The sequence below is a fragment of the Sesamum indicum genome, linkage group LG3, assembly GCF_000512975.1.
Source record: "Sesamum indicum cultivar Zhongzhi No. 13 linkage group LG3, S_indicum_v1.0, whole genome shotgun sequence".
Classification (NCBI taxonomy): Eukaryota; Viridiplantae; Streptophyta; class Magnoliopsida; order Lamiales; family Pedaliaceae; genus Sesamum; species Sesamum indicum.
In genome coordinates, this window is record NC_026147.1 from 23770807 (window position 1) to 23783898 (window position 13092).

The 13092-nt window shown below is 36.2% G+C and overlaps 3 protein-coding genes across 13 annotated transcripts; 1 reads left to right on the forward strand and 2 right to left on the reverse strand.

Annotated features, from left to right (window-relative positions):
• On the reverse strand, positions 340–4081 carry LOC105159368 (ribonuclease P protein subunit p25-like protein). Of its 10 annotated transcripts, none has more exons than XM_011076414.2 (10): positions 3946–4081; positions 3779–3801; positions 3526–3658; positions 2440–2520; positions 2266–2354; positions 2064–2138; positions 1764–1825; positions 1614–1682; positions 1291–1470; positions 340–739 (listed from the first exon to the last, which is right to left on the reverse strand). In XM_011076414.2, the coding sequence occupies exons 3-10, from the start codon at positions 3646–3648 to the stop codon at positions 660–662; spliced, it is 759 nt and encodes a 252-aa protein (XP_011074716.1). In that variant the 5' UTR covers positions 3649–3658; positions 3779–3801; positions 3946–4081; the 3' UTR covers positions 340–659. The 10 variants fall into 10 exon arrangements, with proteins under 10 accessions (XP_011074716.1, XP_020548593.1, XP_011074712.1 ...); XM_020692934.1 differs by having other exon boundaries at positions 3526–3661; XM_011076410.2 differs by having other exon boundaries at positions 3768–3801.
• Positions 4753–8793, reverse strand: LOC105159369 (probable prolyl 4-hydroxylase 3). 2 transcript variants are annotated; one of them, XM_011076416.2, is made up of 8 exons: positions 8401–8793; positions 8186–8279; positions 7612–7709; positions 7386–7483; positions 6637–6766; positions 6338–6516; positions 5887–5973; positions 4753–5131 (listed from the first exon to the last, which is right to left on the reverse strand). In XM_011076416.2, the coding sequence occupies exons 1-7, from the start codon at positions 8595–8597 to the stop codon at positions 5900–5902; spliced, it is 870 nt and encodes a 289-aa protein (XP_011074718.1). In that variant the 5' UTR covers positions 8598–8793; the 3' UTR covers positions 4753–5131; positions 5887–5899. The 2 variants fall into 2 exon arrangements, with proteins under 2 accessions (XP_011074718.1, XP_011074717.1); XM_011076415.2 differs by having other exon boundaries at positions 4753–5083; positions 8401–8781.
• Positions 11548–12566, forward strand: LOC105159370 (uncharacterized protein At1g76070-like). The gene has a single exon (XM_011076417.2). The coding sequence runs from the start codon at positions 11601–11603 to the stop codon at positions 12342–12344; it is 744 nt and encodes a 247-aa protein (XP_011074719.1). The 5' UTR covers positions 11548–11600; the 3' UTR covers positions 12345–12566.

Sequence of the window (13092 nt, forward strand, 5' to 3'; positions counted from 1 at the left end):
TTTCCCTTCATTGGGTCCCTATTCATAAGGAGAAACTGCGCTGCCTCGTTCATGCGCATGCGTGTCTTCAAGCAAAATACACCTAGGAACCTGTAACAACTTCCTCATTCCAAGTACAGTTTACTCTAGTACCCTCTTTCCCCCTTCTCTCCCCTGCAATAAGTGTCCTTCAATTTGGAAATTCATACCTAGACATAAGACCATCAACTGGCCGCACTGTAGGAAAAAATAAGTTAAATACTGTAGGATTCTCCCTGTAGAAAAGGATTACGTGGGCGATGCATTCAGGACGGTGGATGCTAGAGAGAATGGAAAACAAAAACCAACACAACAAAGGAATTGAAAGAAAGACCATTTCTAAATAAATATCAACCTTATCCAGACTACAAATTAAAGAATGTGCTGCTCGCCAATCAAGTTACACTTGATTACAGCAACTAACAACTATAAATTTAAAAAGATAATGGTAAAAAAGAAAACAAAAAGGCTCACCACGCACACGCGGCCCCAAGTTAGTCTACAATGATTACAGATGACCTTCTACAGTTAATACTAGCAACGACTGTGAAAAGACATATAGCAAAGAAGCAAACATCCATCAACTCATTGACCATACTGTCCTGATACAAGAAGCACCAGAATTTGAACACCCAAGCACCTCAAGCAGCAGTAGCATTAACTGGACCATTAGACCTGAATCCACGACCCCTGCCACGAGTCCCCCTCCCACGGCCACGACCTGCAGCAGCAGGGTAATACAAGTAAATAACCATACCCAGAGCAGCATGACAACCATAGGATATAGTAGCAATAAAATGCAGCATGGAGCAGATACAGAATGATGATTTGTCCCATCATAGAAAGACACTTGCATACAAGGTGGATAGGTGGCAAACCCTCTCATTGAGTTAAAAGAGTCACCCAAAGAAATCTAAATGCTGAAAATGACAACCAAAGTGCATGAATGAAATAGGTTGTATGTAAAAGATCCATATCCCATTGTAACAAATCTCGGGCCTTCATCCTAATTTACAGAATATCATACACACAAGTTATCAGATTATTTGAAAGAAGGCTGAATACAGTTAACAAATATCAGAAGTAAATGGAAACAGAGACAAACCAGCAACAGGTCGAATACCCATTTTGGTGAAGCAGCATAAAAGGGAGGTGTGGATGATTGGGCTCCTAGTGACAACTGCTTCTTCCTATTTCTAGAGCATTTACTAGACAACTAGTCCTTGAAGAAGAGCTGGAAAACTAAAACTTAGAATAAATGAGCAGAAGTACCTCGAGGTGCTTCTTGATTGTAGCCTCCAGCATCATGTTGAACGTCCAACTGAGGACCATTGTACCCTCCCCTGTCACGACCACGGAAACTGCGACCCCTGCCTCGTCCTCTACCCCTGGCATATCCACGGTTGCGCTCATAGCCTCCGTCCTCATAATCAGCAGATAAAAATCCATTCCCTAAATTAAACAACAGCCAGTTTGTTCTTAATCAAATATAGGAAATCTACTTAAACTTCCTAAGTTAGATGCAGAAATCTAAAATCTCAAGCTCCTTGAGATTCAGATAATGTAAAATAAAAAGAAGATCAACCAATTCATACCAGGTGGGGCTCTCGGCCTCCCCCTCCCTCTACCACCCCGGCCTCTTCCTCGGGCAAGAGGTGACCCATCTATACAATTGAAACAAGTTGAATCATATTCATTGATGGAATATATCGAGAACAAGAACCAGAATCAGAACTGGAAACTACCTCCATCATAGTCGAGTTCCGTAGACACCTTCACCTGGTCAGCTGGTATTGGTGGTTGGTACCTACAGTACATAACAGACCGTCGTAATCCTACTTCCACAGATCCAATAGCATTAGGAGGAAAAAGAGCAATGTAAACAACAAAACCAAAATAGCATCTGGACTCGACAACTCTCAAAATCCATTAACTTAAAATCAACAAATTGCTACTCATAATATCCAGAGACCGATTCTGAGTTATTATGATTATTGGTTCCATGTTGTATTGCCACAAAGAAGGAAATGCAAACGACAACTTACCCAATATTTGACTTATCCAACTCCTTCTTTGAGAGGGTAATTGTGACCATTGATACTTTCCTTGTTGTTTCCAGACTGCAGATATTAGCAAAAATGTCAGAAAGGCCAGTCACATTTGTCAAGGTATAAAGTGACAGAATTATAACTCAGAAGTTTCAATATCATAATTTCATTTTCAGGGTTTAGTCAGAAGTGCCCTTACGTTTGGAGGCCTTCCTCCAGGGGTTCCCATGTGTCTGTGATGTCGGTGGATTGAATTGTTGTAATTTGGTGAAGACCAACAATTCTCCTCTAAATTAAAAAAATACATCATATCTTTAAATCACAAATCAAAAGTTAAAAATTAATAGTCGAGGGAAAAAGACTAGAGAGAGACCTTGATTAACTCCACAATTGTTACAGTTTTGTTGATGGCTCTGCCCATTGCCTTGAATACTATTTCATCTGAATTCTTTTCCTACAATCATTGCATGACATATTGCCGATGTCAGATGCTCTAGCATCCAAGAAGCATTTGTCAAATAATCTTCATGCAACAATTACATATTTGGACAAATAGAACGATAGGCATTCAATATCAAGTGACAACAATCTCAAGTAGAACCATTTAGATTGAATTATCAGAATATCCTATGAAGAAAGTTTTACTCTTAGATGAAAAAATATAACCATGCAATAGCAAAAGTTATGCAAATTTACAAGATATTTGAATACCAACAGAATGCAAGTCAAACAAATTAAAAAAAAAAAAAAGAAAAGAAACAGAAACCTCAAGTGAAAACGGAAAAGAGCACTCCAGGATATGTCACTAGAATTGTTTCTTCTAAATATCACCATTGAAAACGTAAAAATTTCAATATGTTTTCACCGAGAAACTAAAAGGTTAGAAATCACACTCCGTGGAAGATCCGCTCCAGTGCCCAAGATTAGGGAGGGAATTTGGGGCATATGAAGTTCACAGAAATTGGTTACCCCAGCACAAAACAATTGGGGCCTCAGTTCCATGACATCATTATATTGTCTGATAGTCAACCTTAACCTAGTATTACACAAGCATTTAGCACTCCCTGTGTATAACCAGTACCACCTTAAATCTGCACAAGTCCCATACAAGTATACAATATATCATATTATACCTCAATCAGCATTTTTATCTCTTAGAAAAATCATAACTTCTTGAGACGAAAAATCATTAGAAAAAAGCAAAGTGAAAACACGGCAACAGATAATATAATGTATATAACAGCAAAAGAAACGATGATCTAAAAAGCCACCCCGCTTAATTTGAACCAATTAGACATAAAATTTTTGTCAACAAATGAATAAACACAAAGGCTCAGACTAAACAACCGACTGCTATACTCAAAACACTACAGAAATCCAACGCTGAAACACATAAAACAGAACGCACAAAACACATCCTCGCACCAATTACACAAACATAATGAGCAAACAAACATACCTGAAGCAGAGTCATTGCATAAGTGATGTAGCTCCGCATCCTTCCTTGGCTTGTAATCCGAATTTCATTCTCATCAATAGGTGTCTCCACCTTTGGTTTCTCCACCTTCTGGTACCGATCCATGCTCCACAAGCTTCTTCAAAGTAATCAAATTAAACACAAAAGAATCAACAATCAAACATAAAAGAAACAGGAAAACCCTAAGCAAAAAATGGAAAGAGACAGAAAGAAGGAGCGATAACTAGGATTTTACTGGTGAATAGAAGAGCAGCAGATCTGCAAGTAATGGAATAAAAAGCAACTTTCAGTAACTAGTATTAGGATTTAACACACATATATATAAGTACCTGAGCAAGGTTTATAGATACTTATATATATATACACACGTAATATATGGAAAGATAAGATGATATTCTCCACCAACTGAAAGCCCTCTTCTCCGGCTTCGTATCTTCGTTACGCCCTGACCGCTCTGCTGCGTACTTCTCAAATATTATATATTCCCGGCGCGGAAGCTGTGCCCTAGTTCTTTTTAACCCTTTGAACCGGTTGTCAGTTTTATTTTTCTTTTATTTATTATTTGGGTTGGGATAAGACTGCCCTGATATTTGCGTGCCAAATTCAAGTGTACAAGTTTTCGAAGCATCAACGTACAAACCTTCATTCGGTTTGTTCACTAGGGATGAGATTTCTAGGGAGAAAAAAATAAAATATATCTCAGAAAAGATATATCCACACACTTCGGTCCCATTGTTGCAACTCAATGATTAAAACGTATGGTTAAGTACAAGAACAATCGTGTATCATTTGAGTCTTTCTATTTCCATTAAAGAAGCGTACCTTGCTGATACACGACTATTGTGCGTGTGTGCGCGCGCGTTCCGTCTTTAAGGATCAATTAACTTTAAAGGCCACTTTTGTTTGGAAAAATTCTTTCACCAAATCGACTTTATCCGAACCAAATTAATTATTAAATAAACATAAATCATTAATTATATACTTAATCACTTCACATCATACCATTATCATATAATTAGTTTAAATTCGATTTAAATAAAAAAGGGACGGGATTTTACTAAAAGTATAAATTACCAATACGACGGGAGGACTTAAGGGGCTACTTCAAATGGGCTTTTCTCTTATCCATTGTCTTTTATTCTCTACTGCCAACACTTCCAACAGGGAGGCTATAAGATATTTCTACTCTGTAGCTCAGAAGAGATGTCATGCTCAAAATTACGTGTCTGGAAATATATATATATATACTCACAAGAACAGTTCCACGTCCAAAGAATATTTGAATATTTCACTAATAGTACATCTTATACCACAAGAATTTACAATAACATGAAGCTTACACACGATGTTTTTACGTTATGGAAACTGCATATTCTCTCTTCCTTCTATACCAGCAGTTAAGTGATTGTTCTGATGAAATGAAATTCCCGCGTAAGTACCAGTCACAAAATATCGTACGTCATTCTTAAAATTTATAAAAGGCAGAGACGCTGTAGCTGTTGCACAGTTGATCACAGAAGGATCCTCCATATCTAATCTCCTGCAAGTTTTTTGGTCCGAATCAGTTCCATGGCTATATTGGTGAAGCCTGCTTCACCAAACTTCACATTTCATGTTAGACAAGATTAAGAAAATGGGCAAAAGCAATCAGAAACCAGAACTCAGAGCGCATTCAGGCATAAAACTCCGAATGACAATTGCTAGAAGTATAATCCCAATGATTCCAGGCATTAAATACAAATAAGGAAAGGTGGTGGCACCTGCGAAATGTAACAAGAAAGAGCAGCAAAAAAAAAGCTTCACATACTAATTTTGCAATACCATCAAGATACATCGATTAATGTGGTGGGTCTCAAGTACTAATGTGAACAGAGACTTAGGGCTCAATTTAAATGTTCCTGTACAGTTCTAGCTGTGAGGAGAAAGCAGTCAGGTGGGTCTCAAGTACTAATGTGAATAGAGACTGCAGGGTCAATGTCGAATGCTACAGTTCTAGCTGTGAGGCGAGAAAGAAGTCAAGTCAATCAGAGAATCTAGGGGGAGAAGGCCAAATTACGCTACACGCCGGGTTTGCATACAAGATCCTGTATAGGTGATAGGCTAATATTCTCAGTCACCACCAAGGCACCATTTGAAATATTTCCCAAGTTCCAACCCCACGTAACTTTCCCATGACTGCATATGTTTCCATACCCATGCTTGCACAATGTCTCTCAGTACAGGGAGACAGGAAAGATAAGGCAAGCATATTAATAGTCAACATTATGTCAAATCTAAATTGCCATGAGAAAGCAAAATAAGAATAAATACAGCTCATATTAACCACCAAGTTTACATGCCTACCTTAGAGGTAAGTCTAGACTTTGTATTCACCAACATGCATCCACTTCGTAGATGACCACTTATTCCCTTTGATAACAGGGCAACCACCTGAAATCAAACAATAGAACATGATACAGGGAACAAAATCCAGACCAAGTCAAATGACTAAAAAGGTAAACCATGGCTCAAACACAGAAACAGTTTTGCCTTAAACTTAGGAAGAGCATCTTCATCCAATATGATTCAGCATACAATCACACATTTCTCAATCTTAAATATTAAAAAATTTGATTACTCATGTGGCATCATTTTACTATAATATAGGGTATCTTGAAAACTGCATCTCTTTGTTGTTTGTTCCTCACATCTTTTTTCTCCTTCCACATTTTTTTCTTTTTCCTTTGGGTTGGGCTAGAAGAAGATAGGGGTATCAAGGCGATAGAAAATCATGAATGGACACAATAAAACTCACCATGCAAGCTCGATGGATCCAGAGAGGCATCAGGGCGCATACTCCAAAAAAGTAGTGCATCACCCATTTTTGGTTTCACAGCTAGGCCTCTTTTACCACACTCTGACAAGTTAGGCGCAGAGCTAAAATTTCCCTTGGCAGAAGGAAAAATTGTCTCACCACCTTCTTCAACATCTGACCTGCATCAAGTGCAAAGGATGAAAATAAATTGCAAAGAAAAACAAAGTACCTTGGTCTTATTAGAACAAGGTAACCATAAAAACACTTTGGAAGCATCAATATGTAGCTGAAATACTTACAAATACATAAGAATAGTAGCTATGCGTTGACCCCCATTTTTAGTGTTGAATTCATCAAGAAAATAATCATAATGAGGCTCGTATTTTTGTCCAACTTCATAATGTAGAACTTGTAGACCTTCTCCATGTTCTGTAAATCAAAACTAAATAATTGCGCTACAAAGTGCAAGGAGTAGTATATGAAAGGATACCATACAGAACCTAGTATCAAACAAAAGAGTCATTCGGTTGCCTGCATCTTGTGAGTAGTAAGAGAAGAGAGAACAGAGGATGCTAAAGATTTTGCAGGATAAGAACAGACTAGAGCTGATACAAAATAACATAATGTGCTAATATACCACATTTCTTACTAGGCTGCCGCAGTATCTTCTCAATCAAGCATAAATATGTTGAACAACTAGGACATCGTATTTTCTTAGGTGGATATATCTTTATCCGTCAGTGCTCATTGAGATAGTTATTATTCCTTGTTTTTCTTCACCTTTTCCATGGAAATCACGTTATCAAGAGCAAGGTGATAATCACTATTGTAGGAAATAGGCCATGAATTTTGACCGACACCAAGCATCGCCTAAGTCATGCATCTTATAAGCACCTAAGATAGTATCAATATAACCAGAAGCTTCTAACTTTAAATTACACATTGCCCTTGAAATTCATGACAATAATACAAGGAACATTTAACTAAAGACAACATAAGACACAGGGCAAACACATGTAGACATGTACATGTACTTAAATTCTCATACCTGCAGGTATGAAAGTGTAGTCTGCTATTCTTTTCTCAATATCTCTGATGACCTTATCCCTCCCTCTTCTCAAGAACATTCCCGAACTTGTACGAACCCTGAAGTATGAGCTGCTTGTTTAGATGTCAAATACAAGATAAAGAAAAAGAAAGCTCCAGATCCAATTCTTATGCATTCAGATGAAATACATAAACAGAAACACAAGTAATGGAGATAGATCAAAGACCTGCTATCTTTGCTCTTGCCAGTCTTGCTATCAACAACTGTTGACTTCACCATGTGAGGTCTGGCAAGATTTATCAGATACTCACATTCTTCCTTTGACTGTCAGTAAATGGTTAAGTAGTCAGTTACACGCAAGTATCATGTAAAATAAGCCAGAATTCATCCATCAAACAGCATCATTTGGAATTGCTCTTGAAAATTTTTGCTTTAAATAAGTTGATTTCAACATAAACAAAAGATTTTGATGCAAATACGAGGTCCCAATTACATGCCAAAGCCAGCATTCATAAACTCAAATATGACCACAGTAGTAACAGACAATTCTCCGAGGACCCCAAGAAGCATAAAAAGCTCTAGCAGTTTCAGCTCTTTGATTAAATTTTTCCCTCCTAAAACAATTATGGCAATGAACAATGCAACAAAATTCATACTAACCAATAATTCAAATAGAAAAACTTAATCAACCTCCCAAATTGAAGCTCATTTTAATTAACATTATCATACATAAAGTCCAAAAAGAACAAGAGAGAGGAGAGCTGTATAAAACATCTTACAGATATATAATCGAAACTCACCAAAAAATTGTGATAGAGGAAAGCCCTAGGCTCCCACGAAAGGACCTCCGTCCACTGCTCCCTTCTTTCCCCCAATCCTTCTCCCTCGTCTTTACTGCCCATCACCAAAAAGAGAAAAAAAAATTGAATGTCACTAGAAATACTGAAAATTTCAGGGGGAAAAAAATGCATTGAGAAACACCGAGAATAATAAACACAAAAAGGGAAAAGTTCACATGTCTATTGTCAAGCGCTTCAATTTGATGCGATCTCCGATCGGCAAGGAGTCCTCATTGAAGCCAATGGGGAGAGAGAGGATTCCGAGGCCGAGAAGCAACAAAAGCACTATAGTCAGCATCAACAGCATTGACAGCACCAGAACTACCGTAGAAGATCTCTTCCCTTGATGCCGATTTCCCCTTCCCTTCGCCATTCTTACTCCGTAAATTAAGAACAAATTAAAACCCTAATACACGAAAACTATATACAGAGTTTGTCCGGGCTGAAGCGTTTCCGCGATTCAACGAGGACGAAGAAGTTGAAACGGAAGACTGGGAGGTTCAAAAGTACCTAAATGCACTCACTAGTTTAACTTATTTACGTGTGTTTCATGCGAGTCATAGGCGGTGCATAAGGGGTACTTTTGCCACTTTCAATGTCCATTCTCTCTTCATAAGCTCACTTCATAAGAGATTCCTAGTACTTGATTCATTAGCTGTTCCACTCCTATTTCACTAGTTTGAATTTTTCTTTTTAATTGGTCAATAAATTTTAGTAGGTTATGAGGATTTATTAAAACAATAATATTTAACAAGCTTTTTATTATTGCTGATTAGCTACCACTTTACATTAAATTTGACCACTATCTACTAAAATATACATACTTTTTTATTTTTTTGTAAAAATATTGTTTAATATTCAACATTCACATTAAACCCGATTAATTTGAATTCAACTAATATTGGGTTTCCTAATCAAGACAATGTCTCCAATATGTAAATTTTTATATTCATAAAAATTTGACCTCAAGATCAATTCAATAGAGTCGTTTCTATCGAATTCAAGTGAAAAAAAAGAAGAAAAAACATTTAGAAATTGAACTATACCGTATTACGATAATGGTAAGATTCAAGTTTTAAAATTTTTTTTTTAATTGAAAGTTTTGAATTCAAATTTCATATATATGCAGGTGTTGGTCTACTTATATTCTCGTTTATATTTTTTCCATAATTTTGTATCTCGCGTGATAACCAACAAAGTCGAATTTGGTGTGTTTGGGTGTGAAATGATTAGCAAAGAAGCATAATTAAGCGTGTCAATTCTTGCCAAAACATGCAAAGGAATAGCGTCCGTAGCAAATCAAATGCAACTGTCGCGGTATAGTGCTTCACAACCACTATGTGAACATAGGTTATACTATAAGGAGCTATATGCAATTACAGATTTTGAATGGATGGATTATAATTATATTATCAATTTTAATTATGAATAATTAATATATATTTATTATTTATTTAAAATATATATATAATTAACAATAATTTTTATTAAAATAGACTAATAATACTTGTATATAGATAACGTTCGAATTTATTAAATCTCAATTTCGCAAATTAAACTAGACCTCATTAAGAGAAGTGTTTGGTTTGAAATTTACATATTTTTGAATATTAATATATTATGATAGTAATTCTTTTTTTCTTTTTCTTTTTATGTGTGACTATGATTTATTTAATATTTAATAAAAATTTCATATACTATATATTGAATGTCGTAATTATCTCATTTCTTTTTTAAGGGAAAAAACTATATATAATCGTTTAAACCAACGCGAACTTTAAAATGCATGCGGAGAAAGTGAGAAATATGTGGATCTAATCAAGGTTTTTGCACTCGTGCTTGGAAAGAAACATTAGCATCTGCATAACATCATTTTCACGCAAGTAATTAAGATTAATTGACTCCCCCGCAATTAGTATTGGTGGATTGCATTTTATTACATGATCAAATTAAAGTCTACTTTTCGATATCCAAAGTTTCTTTGCTTTTTTTTTTTTTTTTTTGGTAAATTATACTAAAATATTAAAAATTATTTAAATATATCAATAATCCAAATCGAACTATTTAGAAAAGTAAACCAGCATCCACTTTGATGGAACTCAAACTCATGATAATTTTATAATTGTAAAATTTAATTTCACCACTTAACAATATGCAAAATATTTTGTAAATGATACATCCATACATAATACACTGGAAAGGTGAATAATTGATATTGATGAGGGTAATTTCCAAAAGATCAAATTGTCCTTGTTTTCCAAAAGATCCGAGCATGAAGGCGCGGGTCGGGTCGCCTGACCCAGACCAACGGACCTGCCCGTTTTAATAGCCGTTGGATCACCTGACACCAGGATGCCCAAATGATGCCACGTGGCATCTTACCATACGGTATCGTACGCTATAAATACCTGCATTTATGAATATTTATGCAAGCGCATTTATCACGTTTTTCTGATCTCACTAGCTCTCCACTGATCGCTTTCGACCCCACTTTTTTAACTTAAGCATCGGAGGGCCTTAGTTGGGGGTTACCCAACAAGCCTAATGTGTATTCTGTTCTCAGTATTAACTTATAGAAAGCTCAAAGAGGGATTCAACGACCCAATTTCAGGGTACCAGATTCAGCGAGCGGACCCAAATTGTACGACCTGCATCAAATATATACTTTAATATATAAAATATCGAATATAGCATGTATAGTATTATCCAATAATAAATATCATTTCTTTAAATGGATTAATACATTAGTTTTAATTAATCATCCCAATATTTTTGTCACATTCATCTTATCATCAAATCCACATGTTAATTCTAATAGCTAGTCCGTCTAATACGACCTAGTTTTTAAAATAATAATAACAATACCACAAAATTAAATAATCAATACCCGATACGGCACGACTTTGTTTACATTTTCAATAATCTCTCGTGCATGTCATCTTATTAAAACTACGTTGATTATTCTACGGATTTTCCTCTATTATTTAATATGATTAGGTACAACCTAGTTTTGCTCATTCACACACGAATTGTTATACCGTATTCAAGGCAAATTTTTAATTCAATTCGATCAAATCAAACTAATTATATAATAATTATAATATATTTATAATATGATTAATTATTTTTTTAAATTATATTTTGATCATGTTTAAGTATATTATATTTATCATATAATTAATTCAAATACAACAACATTTAATTTGAATTAAAATTTTCTGGTTATTCAGACTTATACATACATACATTATGAAAACGTACTTACACGCTTCCAACACGCACAGACACACATGGGTGTGTGTGTTTTGTTTGCATATCTATATATATAGAGTTGCAAACAAAAAGATGAATTATCATAGCAAGAATATATTTGTAAATGGATCAGAAGGCAGCGGCTAAGTCAAAGAACAAGGTTTTAAAGTTTATACCGAGGGCAGTTCAAGCGGCGGTTTCATTTCAAAACCTTCCGTTCAGCCCGCGCCGGGACAGGCGGCCTGATGTCAACGCACTCAGGCCCAGATCACATCTCAATAAGGGCTTTTCCGGCCCGATTGTGTCTATGATTCCGGCTGAAGCCCGAGGGAAATCCAACAACTTCGAAACTCAAGAACCCACTTCACCGAAGGTATCGTGCATGGGCCAAATCAAGCACAAGAAGAAGATCTCAAGAAAGAAACACGCTTCTTTACCGAAAGAATTCAAGCCCGTTTCCCGTTCACAGCCCGAGAAAACTAACGCGGCAAGGGGCCCGGCTTCTAAGCCATCGGGGATGAAGTTGTTTTTCGGCGCCGGAGGAAGATCTGATGACGGGTCGAAGGATCACGCGGAGCCGTCGGTTGCCGCGCCGAGCCTGAGCCAGATGAGGAGATTCGCGAGCAGCCGTGAGACGTTTGCCAATTTTGATTGGACGACGGCACAAATTGCACCGGAGGAGGACCGGGAATTTTTCTCCGATGAAGAGAGGGGGGACAGTGACGCGGAGGATGACGTCATAATCCCTTTCTCGGCGCCGATAATGGTGGGCTGTGGTGTGGCCAGCTTGGAATTGGAGCCGAGGAAGGAGATCAATTTGTGGAAAAGGCGGACCATGGCTCGGCCTCAGCCTCTTCAGTTGAACTGACATGGAGCCAGCAAATTAAAACAGCACGAAAATAAAGAAAGAAAATTTCTTATTTTCTTCTTTCCCGTTTTTGCCCTTGCCCTTTATAATTTCTTCTTCTTCTTCTTCTTTTTTTTCTTTTTCTTTTTCTTTTTTTTTTCTTTTTTGTTGTATGGTGAATATGCAGAAGCATTTTTTGTAAATGAGATAAACATATACAAATAGGATAAAGTTAATGAATTTGTTTTTATTTTTAAAAAGAAAAAGCATATTCTTAATTGTGATTAAATTATTTTTAAATTAATTGATACCAATCTTCGTGAGATGTGAAGATGTATAAAGAAAATGCATTAGCACCGGCAAAGATGTATAAAGAAAATTTGACCAAAAAAGATTTATTTTGACTTGTATTAAGTCAACTGGAGAGTAATGTGAATTTTCATTCAATTGATGAATGAGTTATCTATTTATTGAACGGAAATAAACATTAATCGTACTCAATATAATTTTTTAAATTATATAAAATTTAGATATAATTACATTAAATATGGGAGAAAGAAGATGTAATCATCCTTTTAATAAAAGATGATGAATGTAAGGTTGATTAGGTATAAACTCTTGGGTCATCATCAGTCATGCCAGCTGCGATGATTTGATGCTTCACAATGCTGAGAGAAAGGGGAATCAGTAACTCCATAAATGGGCCTCCAGTAGAGCTGACATAGGCTTTATTAATTGGGCTTTCAAGTAGCCCATTCTGATAACACAT